At 42.7% G+C, this 24,622-nt stretch overlaps 1 protein-coding gene across 1 annotated transcript in view; it reads right to left on the bottom strand.

Annotated features, from left to right (window-relative positions):
• The window catches only part of LOC139656420 (A-type potassium channel modulatory protein DPP6-like), a 54,377-nt gene extending 41,771 nt beyond the window's left edge, over positions 1–12,606 (bottom strand). The window contains exon 1 of the mRNA XM_071533995.1: positions 12,415–12,606. Coding sequence (XP_071390096.1) covers positions 12,415–12,606 — 192 coding nt within the window. The remainder of the gene's footprint in view (positions 1–12,414) is intronic.
• Between the last annotated feature and the right edge of the window lie 12,016 nt (positions 12,607–24,622).

Below are 24,622 nucleotides of genomic sequence, written 5' to 3'. Positions count from 1 at the left end.
GTAAAATTATGTTTGTGTATCTAATCTCAAAATCTGCTTTAATTTGATTGTGAAAGCACTTGTTTTCAACTGCTTAAAAAAAGGTATGCAAATTAAGTTTATTATTAGTGGTAGTACTAGTATCATTATTAGTAGTTATTATTATCCATGAAACACAGAGAATATGAAATCACTTTGACAGCTTGTAGTCACATTGCTGTGTGCCAAAGCCTGATCTCTCAGGGTGTTTGGATACAGTTTTGAAACACTTGTGTCATTCTCATATAATTTCATATCAAATGCATATTGCAGGCTTCAAGGACAAGGACAAAACTCCAGGCTGCTCCTCTGGATCAGTATCAGGCGCTAAGCCACAGCCCGGGTCTATCAAAGCCAGACAGAGTCTCATTGTTGCCTACCGCTCACTGATAGCATCAAGTGAAACAACTTGCCCCGCTGAGCCCCAAATGTATCTACCTTATGCCAACCACCAGGCCATCATGGAATATACATTATCAACTCCCTACTGAAATATTACAACTGGGCTCACGCCAAATGCATAAATATAATTTTTAATAGGCTGTATGGCTGAACAACACAAAATCTCCATCTGAACAAGTCATTTAGTCTCATGCTCTGCCAGTGCGGTGAGATAATTCCACTTGTTCCCAGTGGAGTTTCACTGGTTCCAAGGATTTTCCAGAAACAAGTGCCAACAAGGCACTAGAGTCTAGAAAATCACACTTACAGATTCAAGAAAACAAGTTGTTTTGTGTTAGAAACAAAATAGAAATATAATTATTTCATCCCATTGGCATTTTTTGTTTGCTTGTTTAAAGCAAAATAAGAATTTAAGACTCAGTAACTGATTACTTTTTTCAGTGAACAACATAACAACGTAATGCATTTAACTCCATCAGTTTAAATGCATGGAGGAAATGCACTGAATATTCTTCATACAAAAATAGGTACAAAGTGTTTGTGCTATCAACAGAGGAAGGATGTCCAATTTTGTCTACCTGGATGTATATTAAATATGTAGCTCAGTTAATAAGCTGACAAAGCATGATGGGAGCGGGGAAGCACTCTCCGCATTATAGTGCAGCCTTTGCTTAACCACAACTAATGTCCATGAAGAAAGTCCATTAAGTTATTTCTGCTTTGGATCCTCTGTGTCTGGTTTTAAGAGTTGTTCATGATACAGCTCACTGGGCTTGTCAAGCAAGATGTTCAGTGAAACTTTTTCCCTTTTAAATCCCATTTATTGGCACAAAGATGCATTAAAGAGGAAGAGGTGCGATACTCTCTCAGAAGATAATCAAATATTTATTAGTGGTAAACATGATGTTTCAGACTTGCAGCTTCATTATATGTCATGTTTAATGCATGCTTATGTTTTTAGAATACAAATTGCCCTTCCACGTGTCCACAAAGACAGCCAAGTGTTTAAATTTGGTAGCTGACAAAAAACACAACATCCTCTGACAACAAACAACTTTCAATCATTTGAAGCACCCATTATTCCATCCGTCTGTTTTCGAGTTTCAAAAAATAAAAGAGCGCTTACACTTCATAAATTATAGCAACAATTTGAAAATTATTTTGAAAATGTCCTTCGAGCGCTCATTAACAGATTCATTAAAGGAATAATAACGGTAGGGAAAAAATCAAACAAGTTCTCAAGCGAGGACAACACTAAAATTCTTCACATAGCAAACTTAACACAAAAGCAGACACGAGTTACAAGTGTGCCAGAAACGATTCAATCCATTCTCAAGTGTAACACCACTCACCTTCCACAGCTTCTCCACTCGGGACAACTTGCGTGTTTTCATTCTGACGGAGTGGCAGCATATGGAGTGTTAGCATTAGGAAGGGGAGAGAGAGAGGAGTGACGTGGATGCAGAGCGGCTGAATAACGACCCGGTCATAAACAAGACACACCTTAGCTCTCAGTGAGAATAATTCCATACTCAGCATCTCAGCACTAAGTTCCACACATCTCACAATAAATTAAAGTGTGCGTGCGTGTGTGTGTGTGTGTGTGTGTGTGTGTGTGTGTGCACTGACAGCTTGTGTGTGTGTGTGTGTGTGTGTGTGAGACTCCACCTGAGACACTAGCCTCCTTTCTCAAGTGTAGACGCGTCATCGAGGAGACCCCATCTAAAGCTGCCAACGAGAATCTGACACCGGCCATCAGGCCAAAGCGGGTCAGGTCAGAACATTGAAGGTGCCTCTACTGTATCAGGCGGGGCCGGGTGTCCGACAGCCACGGATGACCGCACTCATCCCAACCGAAACACAACCCCGCAGGAGAGTGTGGGATAAAGCCAAAGCGCTCAGGCCCTTCACAACATTCAGCACTGAGCCACTTACCAGGGCCATTAGCTCCATCTTGCTGTTCAGCACAGATCAGCATTACACACCACACGCAGCGCTGGGCCACTTTATGGCATTTTTTACCCAGGGTTGTTTATCCTCTCTCTCTCTCTCCCCTCTGCCCTGCTCTGCCCTGCTCTCAGGAGCAATTCACCCGTTCTCTACCTTTCTGGGCTGATAAAAGTGCCGTCCTTAGAGCTATAGGCTCGTTGACTGATACAGTCTAGAATGTCCTAAAGGATTAGGAGGTCAAATGGAACGAGACTGTGACACAGTGCAGCTAATAACACCTTTAATGTCTCAGCACATAAACACATACCGTCTGCGACCTCAAGGTTTCAATCAACACTCTCAACAGTGCTGCCTTTTGTCAGTGGCTCGAGTTTGACAGCACAGACACCTTCTCTCCTGTTGCTTCTTTGTTTGTGAATGATTCACAGACAGAATACAAAACGTGGTGAGCAACCCAGGTAGAAAAATGCTGGCTTCTATAAATAAACTAAAAGGCACTCAGAGAGAGCAAACCTCCACAAAGGCTGAGCAATTCTCCAACTCGCTGTCACACCCAAAGACTTTCCTATCACTTCAATTTTAAGTTCAATTAATTTCTCAACCCTGCAAACATACCATTAGGATATGGAATCAAGTTTTTACCTCCATTAGTTTCATAGACATGGCTAAAAAACGGTAATCATCTAATGCTGGAAATCCCAACAATCAATTGTTCCTTGGTCTAAGAACTATCTGTCAACCAAATTTAATGGAAATCAGTCCATAAGTTTTAGAGATATCCTGCTGACCGTCAGACAAACAAACAGGGGCGATAACATAACTTCCTTGGCGGAGGTAATAAGCTCAACACATCCCATAATGTCATCCAAACAGGTTGTCTTCCTACACATTGGCACATCCAGCAATAAAGTCGCTGTATTCCCATGATGCAACAGCCAATCTGGGGTTGGGGAGAAACATCAATCATTGCGGCTCAGCTTCCTGACTTTGGTAGGGTGCAATTTGACAGGCTGCCAGCTCCAGAATAGTGAATCACTCAATAGCGCTCCCCCTCTTCTCCACCCCCACTACAGTAGACAATCATTACCTAGCCCCATCTCTGCTCAGCGCCATGTGGGCACGAGACAGAGCGCCATCACAGAAGCCGGCGCTCGGCTCGCAGCGGAGGGGAAAAGCAATCTTCTCCTCCGTCCCCGGAGTTCTGGGTCTCATTCAGACTCATGACTCCTTGCATCTCCTGGCTTAGAGGAACAGGAGAAATATTGACTGGAGATAATGTTGTACATGCAGCCACAAAACTGCCTGACAGAATGGGATATTGGTACACAGGGAGGAAAAACTCCATCCACAGTGACAATGACCTGACACAAGCAGCAGGTGAACAGATATTCGCTCAGGCACAAACACCCACACCATACTATCCATCCAGAGCTCAGATGCAATGAGATCACTGAACAACTTGCTACTCCATGCTGAATCTGACCAACCAACCTTCCTCTCTATTTACTAGCAGAAGTATTAAGGTACAAACCCACCTTCATGGCCGGAGGTGCAATAGTTTTGTTGGCGCTCCTCCGTTGCTCCTTCCAAGGCTTGAATGCACACAGAAACCCGGCCAGGATACGACATGAAAGCCTATCTCATGCCTTATTTATCAGAAGGCTTGACCAGACTCTGTGGGCAGGAGAGGGCCCTCTTGTGTGTACTCAAACACATCGGCCTTGGCATCCATCTGTGGGTGCACCGCTGATCCAGTGAGGCTGATGCTGCCGCCACACTGACAGAGAAGAAGAATAACGGCGCCAAGTAAACATCTCAGGCTCAAGAACGAGCACAGCCACGGCATCGGGATGGACTTCTAAACGGTAACAGGAGCTGTTTGAATGTCGCTTCTTCTCTGCTGTCAATGTGTGACACTGTTGCTACAAATATATTGCTCTGAGCGGCACTTGTTGCTTCTCTTTGCTAGTATCTGCTGCGCCGTATTTTGACCCTGTTGACTTTGCAGCACTGCCATTCTATTGCCATTCTGTGTGTGTTTATGTGCCTGGGAAACGATGTGTGTAGAGTGTGTGTGTGTGTTTGTGTGTGTGTGTCCCAGGGGTGTGGCGCTGCTGTATCATGGCAGGGTCGATAAGAGAATCTGCCTGTGTGACACAATGGATTACTGCTGCCTGGTCTCAGCCCAGAAAAAGACTTTGAGAGGACTCTGGAGGAATGGCAGCTCCGCTCTGCTGTTCTAATTCTAGCTGACAGAGATTTCGTTTGGAGGGTTTTTCTCGCTTGCTTTAAAATTCTTCCTTAATAATTCACTATTTACTTCTGATTGATTAAAAAACTGCATTTTTAGACTAAATGGACTGCATTTATATAGCGCTTTTCTAGTCTACCGACCACTGGGGTTGAGCATCTTGCCCAAGGACACTTCGACATGTGGACTGGAGGAGCCGGGGATCAAACCACCGACCTTCTGATTAGTGGATGACCCGCTCTACCTCCTGAGCCACAGCCGCCCCACATGGCTGCTAGTCATGTTTGATGATTACCTGGAGCATTGCTTTATTATATCATCTTCCAGTGTTAGCTGCAGGTGTAGCAGGTGTGTATAGATCACCTTGCATTGACAGCACAGGTCGGCATCTGGCAGTGATTGAACCTGTGACCTTCTGGTTACAAAACAGGTTCCCAACTACTAAAGGAACCCCTTGATAATTCGACCATTCCCCCTCTTGAATGAAATGTTATAATTAAGCGACTGCCACTGACCATTCTTTGCCCTATGTGCTTCCTTGCCTTTCTCTGCCAGAAAATGACTGTGTGTCTGCAGGTCAGTGCAACCCTCAGTGTCGTTGATGTAGCTGTCAAAGAGAGTTTGTACTCTTGGTGACCACATGACCTTTCCACCCCCCGATGAGATGTGACATTATCAATCTCCTCTCATGTTCTGGTTGTGGCGTCATAGGTTGGGTCTGCTGGTTGGCTTTAGTTAGGCAGGCCCTGCAGAAAAGAAATGGCAGGGAAAGCATAGCATCTGGTCTCCTTTTTGTCTGAGGATTGTTGGAGTGATCAATGTTGACAGTACATGCCTAATCCAACATGGGAGTGGCTGACCAAATCCCTGCCTGCGTCTGTGTATCTGTTCACCAGAACCGATGCCTTGGCTCATCTGTGTTGATGTCTGTGTGTTCTTCAAGTCTGCTCAATAGTCTGCCTGCAGTATATGAGCTGGCGCATGATAGCCTCTAGTGGCAAAAGAGACACAATGCATGAAAAAGTGATTTAAAAAATGGTTTTCCTGCAATTACATTGTATCTCAAACCCCAATGAAATGATACTGCTGGCTTGCATACACTGTATATTGTACCTAAATAAAACCCTGTAATTTATACAAATGGCCAACCATCTGTAGAATTATTGCTAGAACTAGCAAGCTTTTAAAAAATGTGTCTGCTCTTTCTTCCTGTCTCAAAATAACTGCACTATTGATCATCAGCCATCCTTATAATAAAGCTAATCCTTCATAGGAAAACATTGAACAGATAGTCTGAAGTTATAAATAAAAAACAGAGACATGAGCACAGGGAGAATACGAAATAGGAACGAGCTGGGTTAAGACTGTTATATTTAGCTACTGAGACACAGACGTAAAGTTCTAAAAAGCAACAGAAAGGTTTAAGATCCGCAGTGAAGTTAGATCTGTGGAGTGAGCTAATCTCCTGTGGAAAGCAGGGAAGGGATGTGAACCTCATTGCCACCAGGAAAGGAGAAAACCGAAGACGCAGGCTGACAAAAGGAGTGATTTTTCATAGCATGAATATTTAATCAGCTAAATTTCAACCATACAGATTTTGGTTACTGTCAGAATGAAAATAAGAGCGGAAAGTGAAGGGGATTTCAAGTGCAAATAAGAGGAAGATTATGTGAGATAGGAACAAAATAGAAATCAAATGACAGGGTAAAGGGTAGATAATCAAAAACACAATGCAGGTGTCTAACGAAAGGAGTGCAGAAATGGTTCTTCTGGTCTGAAAGGTTCTTTGTGGAATCAGAAATGGTTCCTCTATGGCATCACTCCGAGGAACCATTTTTGACACCTTTATTTTTCTGTCTGATATAGAAGCTTATGGACAGCTGTCTATATGTTACTGTACAGGATCCTCAGAGCAGGGACTAACCCAAGGTGCCAGCAGAGACCAAGGCTCAACACTAACCGATAAGCTGAATCCTTTCTCGTCAAGTAATGGATGATTTCTGTATTTAAACACTGACTAATACCACCTGTCAGCTCCAGTAATAATACAGTAAATCACTGAAAGAAAGAGGGATAGTCTCAGAGCGAGGCAGAGGCAGGGGTACATGCTGACGTGCTGTTGACAGGTGTGTGTGTGTAGTGTGTGTGTGTGTGTGTGTGGGTGGGGGGTGGGGGGTCACAGGGGATGATCGATGGTGTGTCAGCAGAGTGTTGAGGTGCTGGGTGGGGGATGGATGACCTGTTGCGACACCCCCTCCCCTCCGGGAATAGACCAGCACAAAACAGGTCGATACTAAATGACAGTCCGTCCACAGCAACCAGCCATATGTGGATGTTTATATTCATAAGGGTCTGAGGGGGGCTGACTGTTTTCAGCACATCTTTAGAGTGGAGGAAAACGACATGGCAGGCCCGTGACGGTGGATTCAGGACGCAGCGGAGGGCTCTCAATGAGGGATGTGAGCACTGCTGCGTCATCTCCAGATGGCAGTCAGAGCCATCAGCAAGCAACAGTGTGTGTTCCCAGAGCTTACAGCCTCACCCTCTCCACCTTTGCAACCATGGCAACGCAGAGCAGGAGGTCCTGCTGAGGATGCTGTGCTGTCCTGAGGGGAGGAGCTGTGCTTGGCGACAGCCTGGTCGCTCTGTGCTGCATGCAGCGCGCAGGTTGAGTGGTCAGCAACCTCGCATCTTGCATTTTAGTTCAAATTTGATATTGTGCCATAAGATTTTTCCAAAAGCAATTGTGTGTTAGCTTCATGATCCAGATGAAACATTAGGACTTAACCGCTGTGCAGCATGATTGTGCATTATTTCATGCACAAAATTAGTCAGGAGGACATGCTAAATAAGAAAATGCCAAAAATGGCCGCTACAAAAAAGTCACATGTGAAAACCCACATGTGAATTCAAAGCACATGCTGGTTTTCATATGTGAACATGTGAAATTGATGTGAAATGACATTTTCACCTCTGAACTGTCTCTTTGCTCGTGAAATTAAGTTTTCACATGTGAAAAGAATATTGCCAGATGTAACGGCAGGTGAAAGCATGAACATTTTTTTATCACCACTGATTACAGTGGAGTAAAAACGGTCATATGTGATGTCAGAAGACAATGTGAAAAATATTGTGCAACCAACATGCGTCCAAAGCACACATGCTTTGAATTCACTCTCTTTTGTAGGGGGGAGGGGAATCTCAGCACATCCTCATCTTGGATGAGAGCAGCAGGTAATGAGGCAGGTGGCAGGCTTCAATACGCACCTGAGGCACACAGTTTGCCTGGACACCTAGATAATGAGGACAGACTATCACATCTCACTGCTCTCATTCTTTTATCTTGCTGCTCTTCTGAAGCTCAGTCTGGTTGGTTTAGCTCTGGACCCCAAAGGAAGTGCAGCACTAGACTAATGCTTGGGAACTGGGCCAGGCTCGCTTGCTCATATCTGGAATATTTTTCAATAGATAATACAGTAAAGTGCATATGAGGACAGGCCTTGTGTGTGTGTGTGTGTGTGTGTGTTTGTGTGTGTGTGTGTGTGTGTGTCTTCAGTCCACACACATCACACACTGCCTGTGAGAAGAGCATGAAGCCAAAAATATTGTGCTTGTGTGCTGTGCTCTCTCTCTCTCTCTCTCTCTCTCTGTCCCTCTCTCTGTGTGTGTGTGTGCGTGTGCGAGCGTGTGTGTGTGTGTGTGTGTGCTTGTGTGTGTGTGTTTCTGAAGACAGATGGAGTCGCCCTGGGCATCAGTATCCAATGTGAATTAAATTTCACACTTCAATCATACAGCCAGGGTGATTTTTCATCTCCTTTTGAACTCCAACTTCCTATGATCCACAACACGATAACAAAATGATGTAGAAAAAGGATTAACATTTGATACAGTTCAATTTCACCTTAACTAAAGTGTGAACCTTTATCAAAATAATTAAAAAATGTAATCAATCAAATCAAATCTTTATAAATCACCTGCTCGTAGCACTTTTAGAAGAAGGGACAGCCAAGTACAAGGGTTCTGTGGTTCAAAGCCAGAAAGCTTGCAATATTCAGCTAAGAATACATCTTAAAATGCAATGGTTGCATTAAAAAAGCACTCAAATAATCTTCAAAGAGAAATCTGAGAACCCATAGCTTTTTATGTTAGTCCCCAGGGAAATGAGGGCCTGTGTAACCTTGCTGTCTCAAAACCGCATCTTTGCCACCAGCCTCCCCAGAGAGAATACTGCACTGCCTCTGTCTCTGTTATGAGGCCACTAGTGCAGGCAAAGTAAGTTTCAAGTAAGAGCTGCCCCACTTCAATGTATTTAAACAAAAATAATATTAAAACACGGTGACATTTCCAGCATACTTTTAATCAAAAGTCTGAGAGGAAAAAAAATGACTAACGCATTACTAAGCAGCGTGTCAGATTAGGGCAGCCTGGTGGGAAATGAGCTTTCTACTGATGGATAGTCCTCATCGTTAAGCATGACTTCACAGTTGCCATTACAAAAGTCACAATTAACAAAAAGCAGCAAGGTTCAGCTTCAGCCGGTGTGAGTAACAATGTTACATCACTAGCAGAACTAGAGGTGTTCATGATGATGATGTGATTAAATACAATCTCATCTATGTAATCGTAAGACAAGCCGATAGCAGAATTCAGTGAAAAGGGAAGGTGTTAAAAAGTCTGCGATGTAGCTTGAAGCAGGATCATGGTGTAAGTAATATCTTAAAATTAATTCAACTCTAAAAATGGAACCATACAGTCTCATCCTTTAGCAGCAGTCAAAAAGCCCTGCTGTTACATTTTGTCCAAGCTGGAGACATGAAAGCAACCTTTGGGTGAGGCAGAGTTGAAGCAGGCTGAGACTAAATGTGGTAAAGCCATGGATGAGATTGTCGGGGCCACCAATTATAAATATGGCTTCATCTTGGAACTATTTACCATAAAAAAACAAACATGTGTTGCTTTAAACTTAGTTTGCCATTTAAGATGACTCATAAATTGGGAAATTTGGAAATGGCTTGACATTTGCAGAATTCAATGCTAACTATAGATTGTTGTAAATGGTTGTTGGAGCTGGGAGGACCAAATAAAACAATATAGACTGTTTTCAAATTTGGATTTTGGGCAATATCATAGTATCAGAAGATATTATTATTGAATTTTTTAACATGTAATGTGGAAAAGAAGGAACTTGTATAGAGAGAAGAGCATGGGGTCTAAAATTGAGCCCTGCAGGACGGTGTTTAAAGAGATAATGAGGAACTGCCCTTTGTGATGGAGAAAGTTTTATTGAAAAGGAAGAAGCCAAACCATTTAAGTGAGGCAAAGCTTCTCAAGGAGAGGTTAAACCTCCATGTTTGAGTCTAACAAGGACATTGGCAGAGGCCAAAAGCTATTGATGTTGAATTGATTATTTTGAGGGATTTTAAGGAGATAGAGTCATATGAAAAGCCCAATGTCAGTTAACCTGCATGAATTATTCCTTTGTCATTCAATATCTCCTCGCTGTGTCCCCTGCTGAGCCATGTGTCACCTTTCATTATCACACTGCGAGACAAACAATGGGAATGTTTAGATTTCCCCTCTGTTGGCTGTGCAGCCAGGCAAAGTCAATACCGACCAGGTCATGAAAGGATCCCTAGGCACCAGTCTCTGCGTTTGAAATGTCACCCTATTTCATGCATCCATACAGCAACGATTAATTAAGGACGTTTTATGGGCTTCTGAGCTTTGCCATTAGCGGTAAATGATAGTGAGGAAGAGAAAGAACTACGGCTGATAACTCCCCAGGTGACACGAGCTTGCCAGGTGACACAAGAAAAATACTGATGCTTACACACAGCGCGCACACCAACAATTAATCAACTGCACCCACCCTGAGCACACACACACACACACACACACACACACACACACACACATACACACCTCCAAAAACAAAGATGCAATGCCTGCATTTTGTGTTCTCAAGAACTCAGTAGAATGCTGCAGTAAAACAAATTAACAAGCAATTGTTTTTGCAAAAAAAAGCCTATTCTTTCCCTCTTTTGCCAGCTAGGAATAAACTGCTGCCTCCAACAGTATCAACAGCACTACTTGCATCTGGAGCTGTGGGATTGTAGAAATAAACTGAACAATCTGAAAGATTAGTGATTCTAATGATCCAGATAAGGAAAATTAATCTCACATCGTTTCCAGGTAAATTTTGCCCTTTCCTTTGGCAAAATAAATGGAAACAAAAGGTCATTCAAACTTTTACTGGGGGGTTAAAGGAATTCACTCTTTGAAGTGGTCTCCCATTCTCCTGAGGCAAAAGGCAATTTCATGCTCCAGCACTACTCAGGGGGGCATCATGACTAAAGGTGACCTCAAGGTGAATGGTGCACCTAATATATACACTACAGGAAGCCCAGCAATCCAGCAGCGGCTGCCATTCACACTCAGACATAATAAATCTTTAAAACCACATTCCTAAGGTTAAGTCGTTCTAATTAAAGGAATACCACTCTTTCCAATTTACCAGCAAAGAAAACAACTCATACAACGAACACAGAGGCTCTGGAAAGAAATAGTAGAGTGTGGCACACACTGAGGATCTGCCTCTGCCCTGTGACTAACGCTGGTGTTGTTGTTGTGCCCAAGCAGTATCGGTGTCCAGCCTGTTGCCGGCCTTATCACTTGATTCTCAACGTGGCAAACATCAATAATTCAGAGCAACATCCCAGCGCTGGCAGCATATAGACTTGTCACCAGTTAAAGATAAAAGGCCAAGAGAAGTGTGCTGTGGCTCTGTGTAGGCTTGAATTAGTGTCATCTGCAAACAAGTAACACCCTCATTAACACCATGCCTCATCAGGCTGCACACTGGAGCCTCTACTGTACTGTCAGTCCACCTGTACAAAAGCAAAGCCTTACCTAGTGTGCAGAAGTATCACCTATCCTAGTACTATTGTATGCAAACATCTAATTACAGCTATGATGGGAGGGAAATCGTATAATTTGCCTCACAGAAGGGGCTTAGCTCTGTTTGTCAGACCCAGTTGGACCTTGGACACAATGCCCAGAGGGTTAGGGTCATTCTTGCAATGGCCACGGTGTAGGCTACCTACAACAGAAACTATAAACATCTTGCATTGTGGACTGAAACCCGCTGGTGATGTTCACTGCAATTTCAGCACCACGGACAGCGTCAGCGGAAAGCTCAAGGGTTTTACTGCACGGAGACAGAAACTATTGTGAAGAATAGGCAGAAGGAGAGAAGGCTATGGACAAAAATTAAACCCTACTCATCAAAACAAATAAATTATATTTTAGTCCCCTGCCCTTGAGGTGGATGCTTCAGAAGAAAAAAAAAAGAAAAAAGAAAAGAAAAGCAGAGTTAGCGTATAACCCAGATGGCATTGACTGCCTTTGGTTACGTAGGCATATTGGACAAAAGACAAACCACAGACAGTGACTACGCCAGCTTTCAGCCGGCCTCTCAGATGTTTTGCAGCAGAATTTGAAGACTGCTGGAAAAATCCTACACGACGGCAATGCAACTAAACACTTTATAACGACATATTCAAGCAAGAAAGCAGCAGTGATAAAATATAAAGCAACATTTTCAAACTTTCTCGGGCAGCATGTCAAAGGGAAAGCTGTGAGAGGGCTTCTATCAGTGCATCCATCTATGATATATTACAATATTTACGTATATATGCGTGTGTGTGTCTCTTTGAAGGGAAATAATCTAATGTAGGTGGAGAGTTTATGAGGGACGTGAGATTATTTTGGCAAATAAAGGATAAGTGTCTTACATCCTCATCCTCCCGCACGTTTTTCTTGCGGAACTGGACGTGCGGCCGGCCATCGGCGAGGGGCTGGGGGGTCTTGCCTGCGTTTTCCTCCTCTGCAACCTGTCCACCGAGAAGGTGGCTGGCCTCAGGTGGATGCGGGAAGGAATTGTTCGTATTGATCTTCCCGGTGAATCTCTGATACAGCGAAGCCATAATAGGTCCAATCCAGACAAAACAACTTACAGCATGTCAAAGGCACAGACGGGTCTCGCCTGATGTGGGTTTGGGCAGATCTGCTGGTTTTCCTGTGCGCTTCGAGGAGAACCGATGGCGGACGGCCAGTTATTCCCTCCGGGATGGAGCAAAGAGAAGGTGAAGATACTTAGTAAATAAGCATGTATGGGCAGAAAATGTCTCACAGCCTGAAGTGGAAGACCGATATAGAGCTGATCCTTGACAGCGCTGTGCCTTTAGCTTTGTCCAGGCGCACAACAGAGTGGTGGGCTGTAGGTGTCAATAGTTGCTCTGCTCTGTATTCACAGCACGTTGTCCCCCCTCTCCAGTTTCCTGATGCCTCCTCACAGCGAGATAGCAGGCAGATGCTCTGAGTTTCCAACCAGATACTGGATCCTCCAGACTCCCGATAATTGTCCACAGAACAAAAGAGCAAAAGATAAGCTTTCGACAGTGTCAGCTGTGTTTTTGGCGGACTGTCCTGGTGTGTGAAGAGTGTGAAGGACACAGAGAGCCTCCGGTACTCTCCGCAGACGCGCTCTGCATGAGAAGTGACCAGGACTGAGAACAGCTATACTGTAGTCCCGCTGCCATAACACTTCTCCAGCTGCCGTGCACACAAACACAACAGCACAGCACAACTTTCACATGCTTTTATCTTCATTCAAATCCTTTGATAAACACCGGTCACTCACAATTATGATTACATGAACGGGGTCATGTAATTTTCGTCCAAATAATTGCTCATCGTCCCAGGACGGAGCTCGAGTGCCTCTCCGTGGCACTTTGGGTTAGAGCAGGTTGACCACCATAGACCTCTGAGCAACTGTAACCCAAGTGTAAAACGGTTGTTATTTTTCTTTTATTCTGGTAGAAATTCATCCCAGAGGAAATTTATAATCGTGTGACCTTAAGAGCTTCATATTCTGCTCCCTTCTCTAAGATAATCAGAAAAATTTAATTCACCAACAAACTGTTGCAAATGAATAATGTGAGACAATCTATTCTCAAGGTTTATCCAAACTGATTGACTTGCAGAACCTTCAAGCCATTTGAATGCTTTTCTTCAAATCCCATCTTATTAATTCAAATCATAAACATCTGCCTTCCCTTCCTTAATTTATGCAGTTTTCTTCCTTCCATCATATACTTTCATTGCCATTCCACATCCAGCAAAGTAATTCAACTCATACAGTGTATTGCAAGTGATTTCATACTTAAAATGCTCACAGAAGCCAAAGCAATGCAGGTCTGTGATACATGCAGAATATTGGCTTATATCTGGTGGTGGTGGTGGTGGTGGTGGGGGGGGGGCTCTTGAGGAAAGTGTTAGCATCTCCTCCATCACTGTCATGGAGCCGCAGGAGAAAACCCCTTGGCCCCTCACTGTGACAGCTCAAACTGCTCCACCAGGGCCATGCTGTATTTCTGGGAAATGGGTCATCGTCACAGGGGTTCAACTTCAAAGTGGCACTAACTATGGTTAAACACAAACACACACACATGCTGTTGAATATCACTACTTGTGTGGCTGTGGATACAAGGATGCATCCATTCACAATATTATTTGCAAATGCAAGCTCATTTTGCAATCACTCTGTTTGTAAAATGCGATCAAGGTATGCTAACTACAGCAGCAGAAATGAAAGTATTTTATATTCAACTATGAACAATGAGTGGGTTTCAATTAATTTCCTCACAAATGGTAAGTCATCTCTAGCTCCAAAAGAACTGCTGGAGGCTCATTAATTCATGACTTGAATTATAAATGTAACCTCTATAATAGGATATGTATCTGGAATACAGAACATCGATTTCAAAGGTTTGGACAGCCATTCAAAACAAGGACATAGGACTTTATTGCCTTTGCTTAGAAGAGGTTAGTCTAGACTCCTCTCTTTCTCTTCAATTTTAATCTACTTTGGCTTTGAGTATGATCCATAAATTATGAACAGCATTGTTTGATGCTTTTGCATGCAACTTAATTGTAGATTCAGCAGAAATTTATGTTATTGCAGACTGAACATCTCTGGGATTCCAGCTCCTGAAAGCGACCTGTTTTTCCACAGTGGCTTGCCCTGGTCCCTGTCATCATTTGTTTCTCTTGTTCATAAATGCCGCTCCTTTGTACCCCTGGGAAATAGGTTCGGGTCACTTGACACCCATCCCGGTCTTTCTGATGGATGTCTTCCAATCTCCCTCACCTTGTTGGGGAGCTATTGTGAACCGGCTGGCTGCTTTAACACTCCCTCCAGGACTGTGCTGGGGAGGCTGGGCTCAACTTAGCTCCCCTATCGCCTGCTCACAGATACCCAAGCTGACTGGAGCTGCACCTTATCCTGTTCTCACAACGTCACTGCAGGCATGAGACAAAATGTCTTTGCTATTTAGAGAGGTGTATAATAACATCAGCAATGACTTAGTAGCAACATACATAATACCTTTGCATTTACCTAATGCTGTAGTTGTAGCCAATACAGGTAAAAGCTCACACCAGTGTAGAAAAACGTTCCCCTTATTGTTATTCAGCTGCTGGTTCAGTAGCACTTACTTGAGGTGCACTATGGGGCATCATAATTATATTATAAGCACCTAACAAATGCATTTTAATCAGAACATGACATGATGCACTTCATTACGCTTTATGATTCTATGAGTGATGGCGTTATGAGGCTCGACTATACAACTACATTTCTCCTGGGTGAGTTAACTAAGAATTTCAATGGGGAAATTTACTAGAGAAATGAACTGACAGTGCACCAATCTTATCCTATCGGGGCCAAGAGGGAAGTCATTTGCTTTTCCCTCAGTGCTGAAACTAGTGCTGAAATATAAGTGATCATGTATTCCACACTGCGCTGCAATACTCTGAGGCAGCCTGCAGGTAAAATCCCACTGCGGTGTAAGATCCTGTGACGTTATATCAGCTTTGTTAGCAGGAGAGCAAACCATTGCTACAACCCTATTGTAACAAATAAGGGGAAGGTTTCTTCAGTTCATTTTTCAAATCATTCCTGTATTTGTAGATTTTCTTTTAATCTTTGTGAAAATAACATAGATACATCTCTTTTTTGTTGATAAATAAATGTGTAAAAATGTGAATGAATGAATGAATAGCCAACTTTCTGAATGGCATGGCTCACTACAGTGTCATTATACAGTCATACAAGATTCATAGTATACGACCGTGTATTATGTAATGCTCAGATGAATTTATAATGCACAACTTAATGTGTTTGCATTAAGTGAAATGCTACTACTGGCCTTCTTGTTTCTGTCAGTAATCTATGCACTGCAACAAAATGACTCACAAATTAATTGGATGGAAGAACAAACAGATCAATCGCTCAATGCGTGGTGAGAGTGCAGTAATATCTCATTTCCTCTGAACATCACTCAGCTGTTGCTGGATATGGAAAGCATTCTGTCCCTCTACATGCATGTAATTGAATGGATTTAGTTACAGCCCATGATAATCACATTTTTGCACCATTTTCCATTTGGTATTAACTGGACACTAATGATTTCCCTTGATGCTGAGCTGAGCCAACCAAGGCAACAAGTTTCTTTATCTCCCTGGTAGCTGTATTGGATTACATGCTGTGGCTTTTGGTAAGGCAAGGCCCAATACATATTATTATAAAGATATCCCCAAGACTGTCCTCTACCAGGCCATCATTTGGTTACTCTCACATTGATTGAAATGATCATAAATCCATGCAGTGAATTGTGGGTTGCATCAAATTTGTCAAATTGTTCTTCAAAGAGGAACTACACACTCTAAACCATTTTTAATATATCTATATAGATGTAAAAATAGATGTAAATGTATGTGATGTAAAGATAGATAGATATAGATAGACAGATAGATAGATAGATAGATAGATAGATAGATAGATAGATCTAAAATCAACACTACTCTCCACTCACCATGTTCAACCCTTCAACTTCCATTCGCTCCTATTCTGTTACTATACTGAAAGAGATCTCTCAACAGAAAAAAGTTTTGGGGAAAAAGTGCTTGTATTACATGACTTCTTTCCCATCAGGATTACAATGTTATATTGGACACTTCTAGATATAAAACCCATTGCTCCCAGGGTAGAAACATCTTCCTCTGTCAGTGTGTTTATCAAAATTTAATTATACCTCACTGAAGGCCAAAGTTAATAGGATTGTGCAGAGGAATACATTCCTTATCATTGAATTACACCCTAACACTACATTACAACACTTGGCTCATTTCAGGCCATGTAACGATGGTGAATTCAATTACAATGTGCTGCAAGTCAAAGCACTTTATTACTGTTGTGGCCCGGCGCACAAAAGCAGACAGTCTCTACAAATCACTGAAGTAGTTGCGGTTTTCAGGTCAGCTCAAATTCAACAGATAATATGCTCACACAACCAACCTAAAACCGTGCTATAACCCATTTTCTATGAAAGTGACAAAGCATTACAAATGTCTAGCATAGGTTCTAGCATTAATGCATCATTTTTTATGAATACCTTGAAAATCTTATATTCACATTTATGTAAATATTCCAGTAAGAAGTCATTTTTTAACTTCTGCTCAGCTAAACCCAGTGTGTAAATACAACTTTGAGAACTGCTTTCAAGGATAGAGCAGGTTGCAATAGCCTGTTGGAGCTAGCATGATATCGTGTACAGAGTATAAGTGCTGAACCATCCAGTACATTACAGATGAGGGAAAGCTATGTAGTGAGCCCAAATTGAAATGGCAGCAGATAAGTCACTGAGGAAATGGAGTTTAATGCCTTCTGATGTGGGAGAATAGACTGTGGCTGGGTTCGAGGGAAGCGGCACACTACAGTTGCCTTGGGATTGTGACAACAGATGATGAGGAGGAGGAAGAGGGGAGATATAGGGAAGAGAGGAACGGGAAAGGAGAAACGGAACAAACTGGATGAAATGACTGAAATTTCTCATCACATATTGTGTGTGTGTGTGTGGGTGGACATTGTGTTTGTGTGTGTAAATGCAGCAAAACATCCATTGAAGAAGACATTGCGATGAACAAAATGAAGTACTTCATCACGTGAGAATTCATACTCTGAGTGTGAGGCACAAGCCAAATCACCCTGCCTGTCATTTTTGTTCAACTACTGGTTTCAGCCTGAGGTGATTTTGCTGGTGTTCCACAATATAACACCCCTTTATCATTTATACTTCCATATGGCTCTGCATCTGCGTGTTCTTGTAATCTGGAAAGCTGGGTATACCATATTAACCCCTGAGAAATGTCACACTATTGGTGCCAGTATACACTTGCGTTGTTCTGCTGGTGATGGATTATGAGCCATAGATACAAGCCATTCTATGTCTAATAAAAGTGAGGGACGTCCAGATAATTCCAGTAGTCACTCGGATGGTCCAACTTATCCCGCATTAAACGTAACCTCAATAGCTGCAGCACAACATAAGTTATCCCTCTACTCTTCATCAATTTCCCTCACATCCCATTTGCATGCGTACATGAAAGCGGCGGTATGACCACTCTAAAGTCAGCGCTTAGTCACCACAGCTGAGTGTTTGCAATTAGTTGATCTCTAGCAAAGCTGGCTGTTTCCCATCGCTGAATGACTATCACCTACACAGAGAGTAAATGAAATGTTTAAAGGCTGAACATGTCAACAATTAATGCAAATCATTCATCTGATTAATAACATTCTCCTCTAAGTCCGAATACCTCGCACACCGATACGTACGTATAGTTCTATCCAGGTAACTTTTCTCCATGGTGGCCGGTTCCATTCGCAGTCATTAGATGGCAACACATCACAAAGAATAACAACAGCAAGGCAGTAACCATTATCCACAGCACATGCAACCAATCATCAGAATGCAACACCTGAAAGAAAATTAAATGGGAAGCATATGTCCATCAAGATCCTCAGAAGGAAAAAGGAAAACCGGACCTGTTCTCCCTTGCTGGCTGTCCAGTTGCTATCAAAAGAGAGCCAGCAGTGTGTTCTGTCAGGAGCAGGAGACTCACCCATAAACACAGACATTCCCCCACACCGTGCCATGCATGCTAAAAGGGCCCTTACCCTTCTGGAAGGAGTGCTGGTGTCTATCTTCAGCTGGGTGGCTATGAGAACAGACATGGTGAAAAAGTGCCACTGCCTTCCCTCTCCCTTTGCTCCCAATCAACAACCAGTGCTGCGCTCACACCTTGTGCTGTGAAGTTGGGGTGCTGGAGGCGTCTGAGGAGTGTACCACAGCAGGGGAGAGTATGACCCGGGGTCCAGGAGCCTGACCACAACGTCTCTCTCCTCGCTGGGCGAATCAATCACACAGACACTGGCATCGCCTCCACAGGGGGGGGGAGCGAGGGAGGCAGGGAGGGAGAGAGGGAGAGATGGGGGGGGTGCAACTCCTCCGCTCAGGCTGCTCCAAACGCTACTTATCTCTCCCGTCCTTGCTCCCTCCCTCCCTCCCTCCCTCTCTAGCTGCCTCCCTCCCTCGCTCACTCACTCTCTCACACACACTCAAACTCTCTCAGCAGGACCTTTCTCAGAAAAAGGTGAAAAAGGAGTTCAATAGAGTAAGTAAATTAGAGGCTGGAAGCTAGCAAACACACACACACACACACACACACACACACACACACACACACACACACACACACACACTGTACATATACAGCAGCCTGCCTCTCTCTCCCTCTACCTCTCTCTCTCTCTCTCTCTCTCTTACACACATACACACATACACACAGACACAAACAAACAAAGTGGATAAGTTCTTTACCACGTCAGTAGCATTACTGAATGCTATGCGCTTTGCCTTACAGCATGTGTGTGTAAACGTGAGCGTCCGTTACGTAAGTTGTGCACATATTACCAAGAAATGGATCAATTCAATCAGCTTCCCGGTTAGGCTGTGATTAAGCACAAGTAATATTTATGCTGCCTGTCTTCCACATCGTAAAATACAGCCCCTCCGCCCATCTAGCCATGCTAAGGGGACAGAAGCCTGGCACGATCCTTTATTTATGTAGCATTTGTGCCTTGTGTATTGAATCCCAGAGCTGACACTGAATAACCAGTTTATTCAACCAAACCAAAGCATGACGATCCACAGGAGAGAGGTAATTACATGACTTTCATAAAACTAGGACTAAGAAAGAGATTTTTTTTCAATGACAAGCCAAACGGTCCTCTCTCTCTCTCTCTGTGTCCAGTACTAATCTAATCTGCTCAGCTGAATAAAACAAAGGGCAGAGGCAAGAAGCGCAATAGACCGCACCTATAGCAAAGCATTCATAACTCATTAATGAAGAATGGTGCTTGCACGCTCCAACAGCAGTGAATCACAAGGCTACCCACAGTCAATCCCCAGTCAGATATGGGCTGAATCATGGTTGGTATTGATGCTGCCGTCCAGCATTTCGCTTGTGTGTGAGATCAAGATGCTGAGCTGTGAATATTCAAGGCACGTGAACATCAAATGTCAATTGTACTGCACGTAGTGCTGGGTCAATAAGGTACCATCACATTGCAGAACAGTGCCTCAAGTCTTGCACTTCAAATCTACAGAGGCCGGTTTCCAATCTAACATCCATAAACAAAACGTACATCATTTTACATAAACTGACCTTGCCAAATATTCAGTGGAAAAGTGAATGAAATGAGGACGAGAGGCCATGTTCTCATTTCATGGACGGGAGTTTATTTTGTACCCTGAGGTAGTAACTGGTTTGAGCTTCTACGGCGCTTCATGAATACTGATATTTAAATTCAGCTAAATTTCTTTTCCACCGTGACTCATGGACCCGTTTAAAGAGGGAGTTTTTCCACTGTAGCTGCAGCAGTTTATCACTAATGGCTGCTGGGTATCACACCATATTTCACGTCTTTGATTTGCACACAGGCAACAAATCCAGAATGACAGATGTTGATAAGACGTGCCGTTACTCAAAGGTTTACAATATCGCCACCGAATGTGAGACAATGAAGTCGGTTGGTCAAATGAACAACTCAAGAACAGAAGAATGGCTACTGATAAAAGGAGGTTTCTTCTTTCTTCTTTCTTCACATCGACACCATAGGAGATAAGGTTTCATCTGAAAGAATAATTGCTCCCGTGTCTGTACTGGGGAATAATAAAGTCCTTTGAGTTAATATGAGACATGGTGGTGGTAGTTATAGCCGTTCCTGTTAACAAGCTGATTTTCTACCATGACATTTCCCTCGGGTCCTTTAAACACGCCCCTGATTGGTCATCCTCTGCATTCGTTTTTGGCACATTTACAGCCATGACATATACTTCTGTGATTATGAACATTGCTGGCTCACAGTAAGTCACTGTAATTGCAATTAGTGTAAAAGGTCACTGCCGTTATTGCTGTAGAGCACGGGGGTGATGTGGTGTTTTGTCATACTGACAGAAGATTAACAATGTGTGGGTTGCATTTCTTTACTTATTTACGTTCCTATACGGCACAGCCTGCATTTGTTTCCCAATTTCCTCTCTCTGTCACTTCTTGCTGATCTTGCAGAATGCAGTGAGCTGCCATTAAACCATTTTAAGAGCTGTTGTCCAAACAAAATTATTAATAATAGGTATGATCGATGTAAAAATTTAAGGACACATGATTTCATATCAGAACGGCAACTTAAAGGCAGCTAACGACTGTATGCGCGCTTGTCTTTTTATGTCACTCAGCGGCATGTTCAAGGGAACTGACTGAAACAAATATGGGCATCAAGCACCACAGAGAAAGGTTTATTATTGGCTAGGGCTGGGATAATTAAGTCATCAGTTTTATTTGTGGCTTATCCAAGAACGTTTTACCTAACTGATATCTACAACTGATACATTAAAATGATGAAATGATGAGCTGATCATTAAAAACTGCTGGTAAATACCAAGCAGGTGTATGAGGATTGCAAGGAGCAAATTATCCCTAATAGCATGTTCCTGCTGCGAGTATCTCATTAATATTTCCCATATTTAACACTGCTATAAAGCTTAGGCTAAGGTCTATGTGAAATATCCATGCTCTACTTAAGAAAACAGAGAGAAAATGGAGACATCTAGGGGATTTTGCGTGACTGTGTGCAAGTGTGCAACATGAATGCATAATCTAAAGTCAACCCACAACCTTGTGTCCCATGACACCCTCACATCTTTGAGTCCTCGCCGAGCCTGATCTTGACCTTCAGCCGGACCACCGCTCCTGTCCCTGGCTAATCGACTCAAAGCCCAAGCACCATCTCCTCCACCTGCACACCTCCCTGTGGATACTGAGGATTCATACCGCTGTAGTTGGTATGCTTCTCAGACCGGCTCTCCTCTGAGCTCAGGGAAGGGCAGTGGTGCAAAGATATGAATAGGACAGGCAACATTGTTTTAAGGAATCGGAGTCCAGAATGTCTGAGACTCTAACACGTCTCTATCAGTAACTTACAGGTAGACTATACAGGCTCTATCTGGTCATCTGTCACAGGTGACAGGTGTAGATGTGCCCTGCACCCCAGGGGGAGGAGCATGGGGGTGATTAAGGCCCAGGATGAAGAGCTTTAGGTGCCCATGGGTTGCCAGGAGCGGCCGAACCTGGACAGCTTTCATAAACATGGTTCTCATCTACAGCAAACCCTCCCTGGAGCCCCAAACCCTCAGCGCAGCAGTTAGTGGTGACAAATGACTGCTGCTGAATGGTGTTGTCCCTGCTGGATGTCCCTGGTTGTTTCTCTGTCTCCGATTTCATTACATTGAACAATGTGCTATTGTTCACCGCTGTATTATCGCACTCAATATGGTCATTGGATGAAATAAACAGATGGTATCAAAATGGGCACAGTTTGTGTGTGTGTGTTTGCACGTGAGCAAAATGAAAGTCATTTTGTAGTGGCTAATAGCGGCTGTGGGTTGGCAATACAAACATTTTAAGCAGCCAATTCAAAGTACAAAGGTTGAATGCAGAAATACGGAAAGCTTTTGAAAGGCATTTCATCTGTACATATTCGTGCTGCATACAAATGATTTCAATAGCAGTCTGTACAAATCCACTCCTGGGAATCTTAAAATTCAGCTCAGGGTGTCGTAAATCCTTGACACACACTTTCAAAAAGCTGTGATACTGGTTGACTGACAAATAACCTGATCAAATGGATTAATATTATGATAATGTTATTGGCCTATTAAAACAAATTACTTGAATTATCACTTTAATAAAATACAACATAACCACACGGACAAATTAAAGACCAATTTCACAAATCACTGTGCCTGAACATTTGAGACAATACTGCAGCTTGAATGTTTTCCAGAAGGCGAAACAATACCATTCCTATCTTAGAAACAGACAGCACTCTCAGACTCTCTGTAAATGTAAATGATGGAAGTCTAGACTCTGACTGGAGAAAGGTATTGGCCTCTCAAGTGTCAAACAACAAGCAACACCAGAGGCAGCCAACACAATATATCAGACAAGACACCATAAAGCAACATATGAATTATATTTTCTGCTCCGTGGTGTGAGAGGTACCAATGAATACCAATGATTCAATCAGGGCAATGTCTGAATATACTTAAATGATGCCGAATAACATTTCCAACTTATGTAAATTACCTTTAAAAGTGATGAATCTAAGATTGATTTGGAGTTCGTAAATGAGGAACGAAAGCTTGTTGGACTCTAAGACATTAACATACTGTAACAGATGCTGACAATTCAGCAGCTCCTGTGTGCTTAAGTATAAACCAATAGAAACTGTGTATCTTTTAGGGTGACATTTTATCATGAAGAGGGTTGCAACTGTCATGGACATGAACTCTACAGAGAACATAAAAGCCTTTACTTCAGCACACAAACAGTGTCTTACAAACTGACAACAAACATTGCAAAAAGCAGGTTCAAATGTCTAAAAGTTCAACTTACATGGAATACGGTGAATATTAGTCAAATTAAAATATTACATTAAACTATTACATGTTAAGCTCTGGCAAGAGCCACAAAACACAGGCTCAAATGTCTTATGTAACAGACATGACTGGACCATTAATTTTCTGTTCTGCTTAGTCAATCTCCCCCAAAAGCTACATGCTCTTTCTTCCAGAAACTACCACAGTGAATAGAGCAACACTATATATCAACTCCTGAATGAATACATGATTCTTATTGTATGATCCTTATTGAAACAGTATGGTTACAAGTGATGTAACATGGAATGGAGTAAGTTGAGTTGAGAGTTGAGATTGAAAGGGAGTTGATTGAAAGCCTGAAATACCATAATTGCCATTACCGATAACCTCTGATTTTGACACTCGTATGTGAATAACAGGTTTATTCCTGGCTGTGTCTTTGTCAATGTTAAAAGCCTAAGGAAGTGTAATATCGGTGATTGCTGTAATGATTCACCACATTCACAAAGTGACAAAAGGGAAGAGGAGGAGGAAGAGAAGAAGAAGAAGAAGAAGAAGAAGAAGAAGAAGAAGAAGATAATGATGATCATGAATGTATCCATGTAGACTCAGCTGGTAAGTCTTTAACAGTAATCTCTCTTTCTCACGGCAGGATCATAACAACCACATCAGGCATAATGAGCCTTATAGAAGAGAACTCTGCATTTACTCCAAATTACACATTCTATCCTCTGAGGAGGGTGGGTGGCTCTGGTATCCACAGACAGACTTAATGATTTCTTTTCTATGCAAATTGACCAGAGATTATGTTAGAATTTAATAAGCTGAGTCTGGAACTCCTCCAAGAGGACATCTGGTTTCATTATAGTGTCAAGAAACTTTGGTCATCAGGACTTTTGGGCCCAAGGCTTTAGCATCATGCCGTATGTCATCAGATATATGGAATGCACAGAGGTGGTGTTTCTCATCGCAGTGATTCAATTTGAGTGAAATAAACTGTCTGAAGGCTTATAGAGAGTTAGTAGGAGTAGAATCTGTCAAGATGCAGACACATTGCAAATGTGTGCCAGTGAAGCTTGATCTTGTGTCAGTATGTGGCTTT

This window comes from Centroberyx affinis, unplaced genomic scaffold (genome assembly GCF_046629955.1).
Source record: "Centroberyx affinis isolate AG114_WGS23_722 - 3 ecotype Tasmania unplaced genomic scaffold, CSIRO-AGI_Caff_v1 ptg002475l_1, whole genome shotgun sequence".
Classification (NCBI taxonomy): Eukaryota; Metazoa; Chordata; class Actinopteri; order Beryciformes; family Berycidae; genus Centroberyx; species Centroberyx affinis.
The sequence above is the reverse complement of the archived record's forward strand: the minus strand, read 5'-3'. Positions and strand labels throughout refer to the sequence as shown.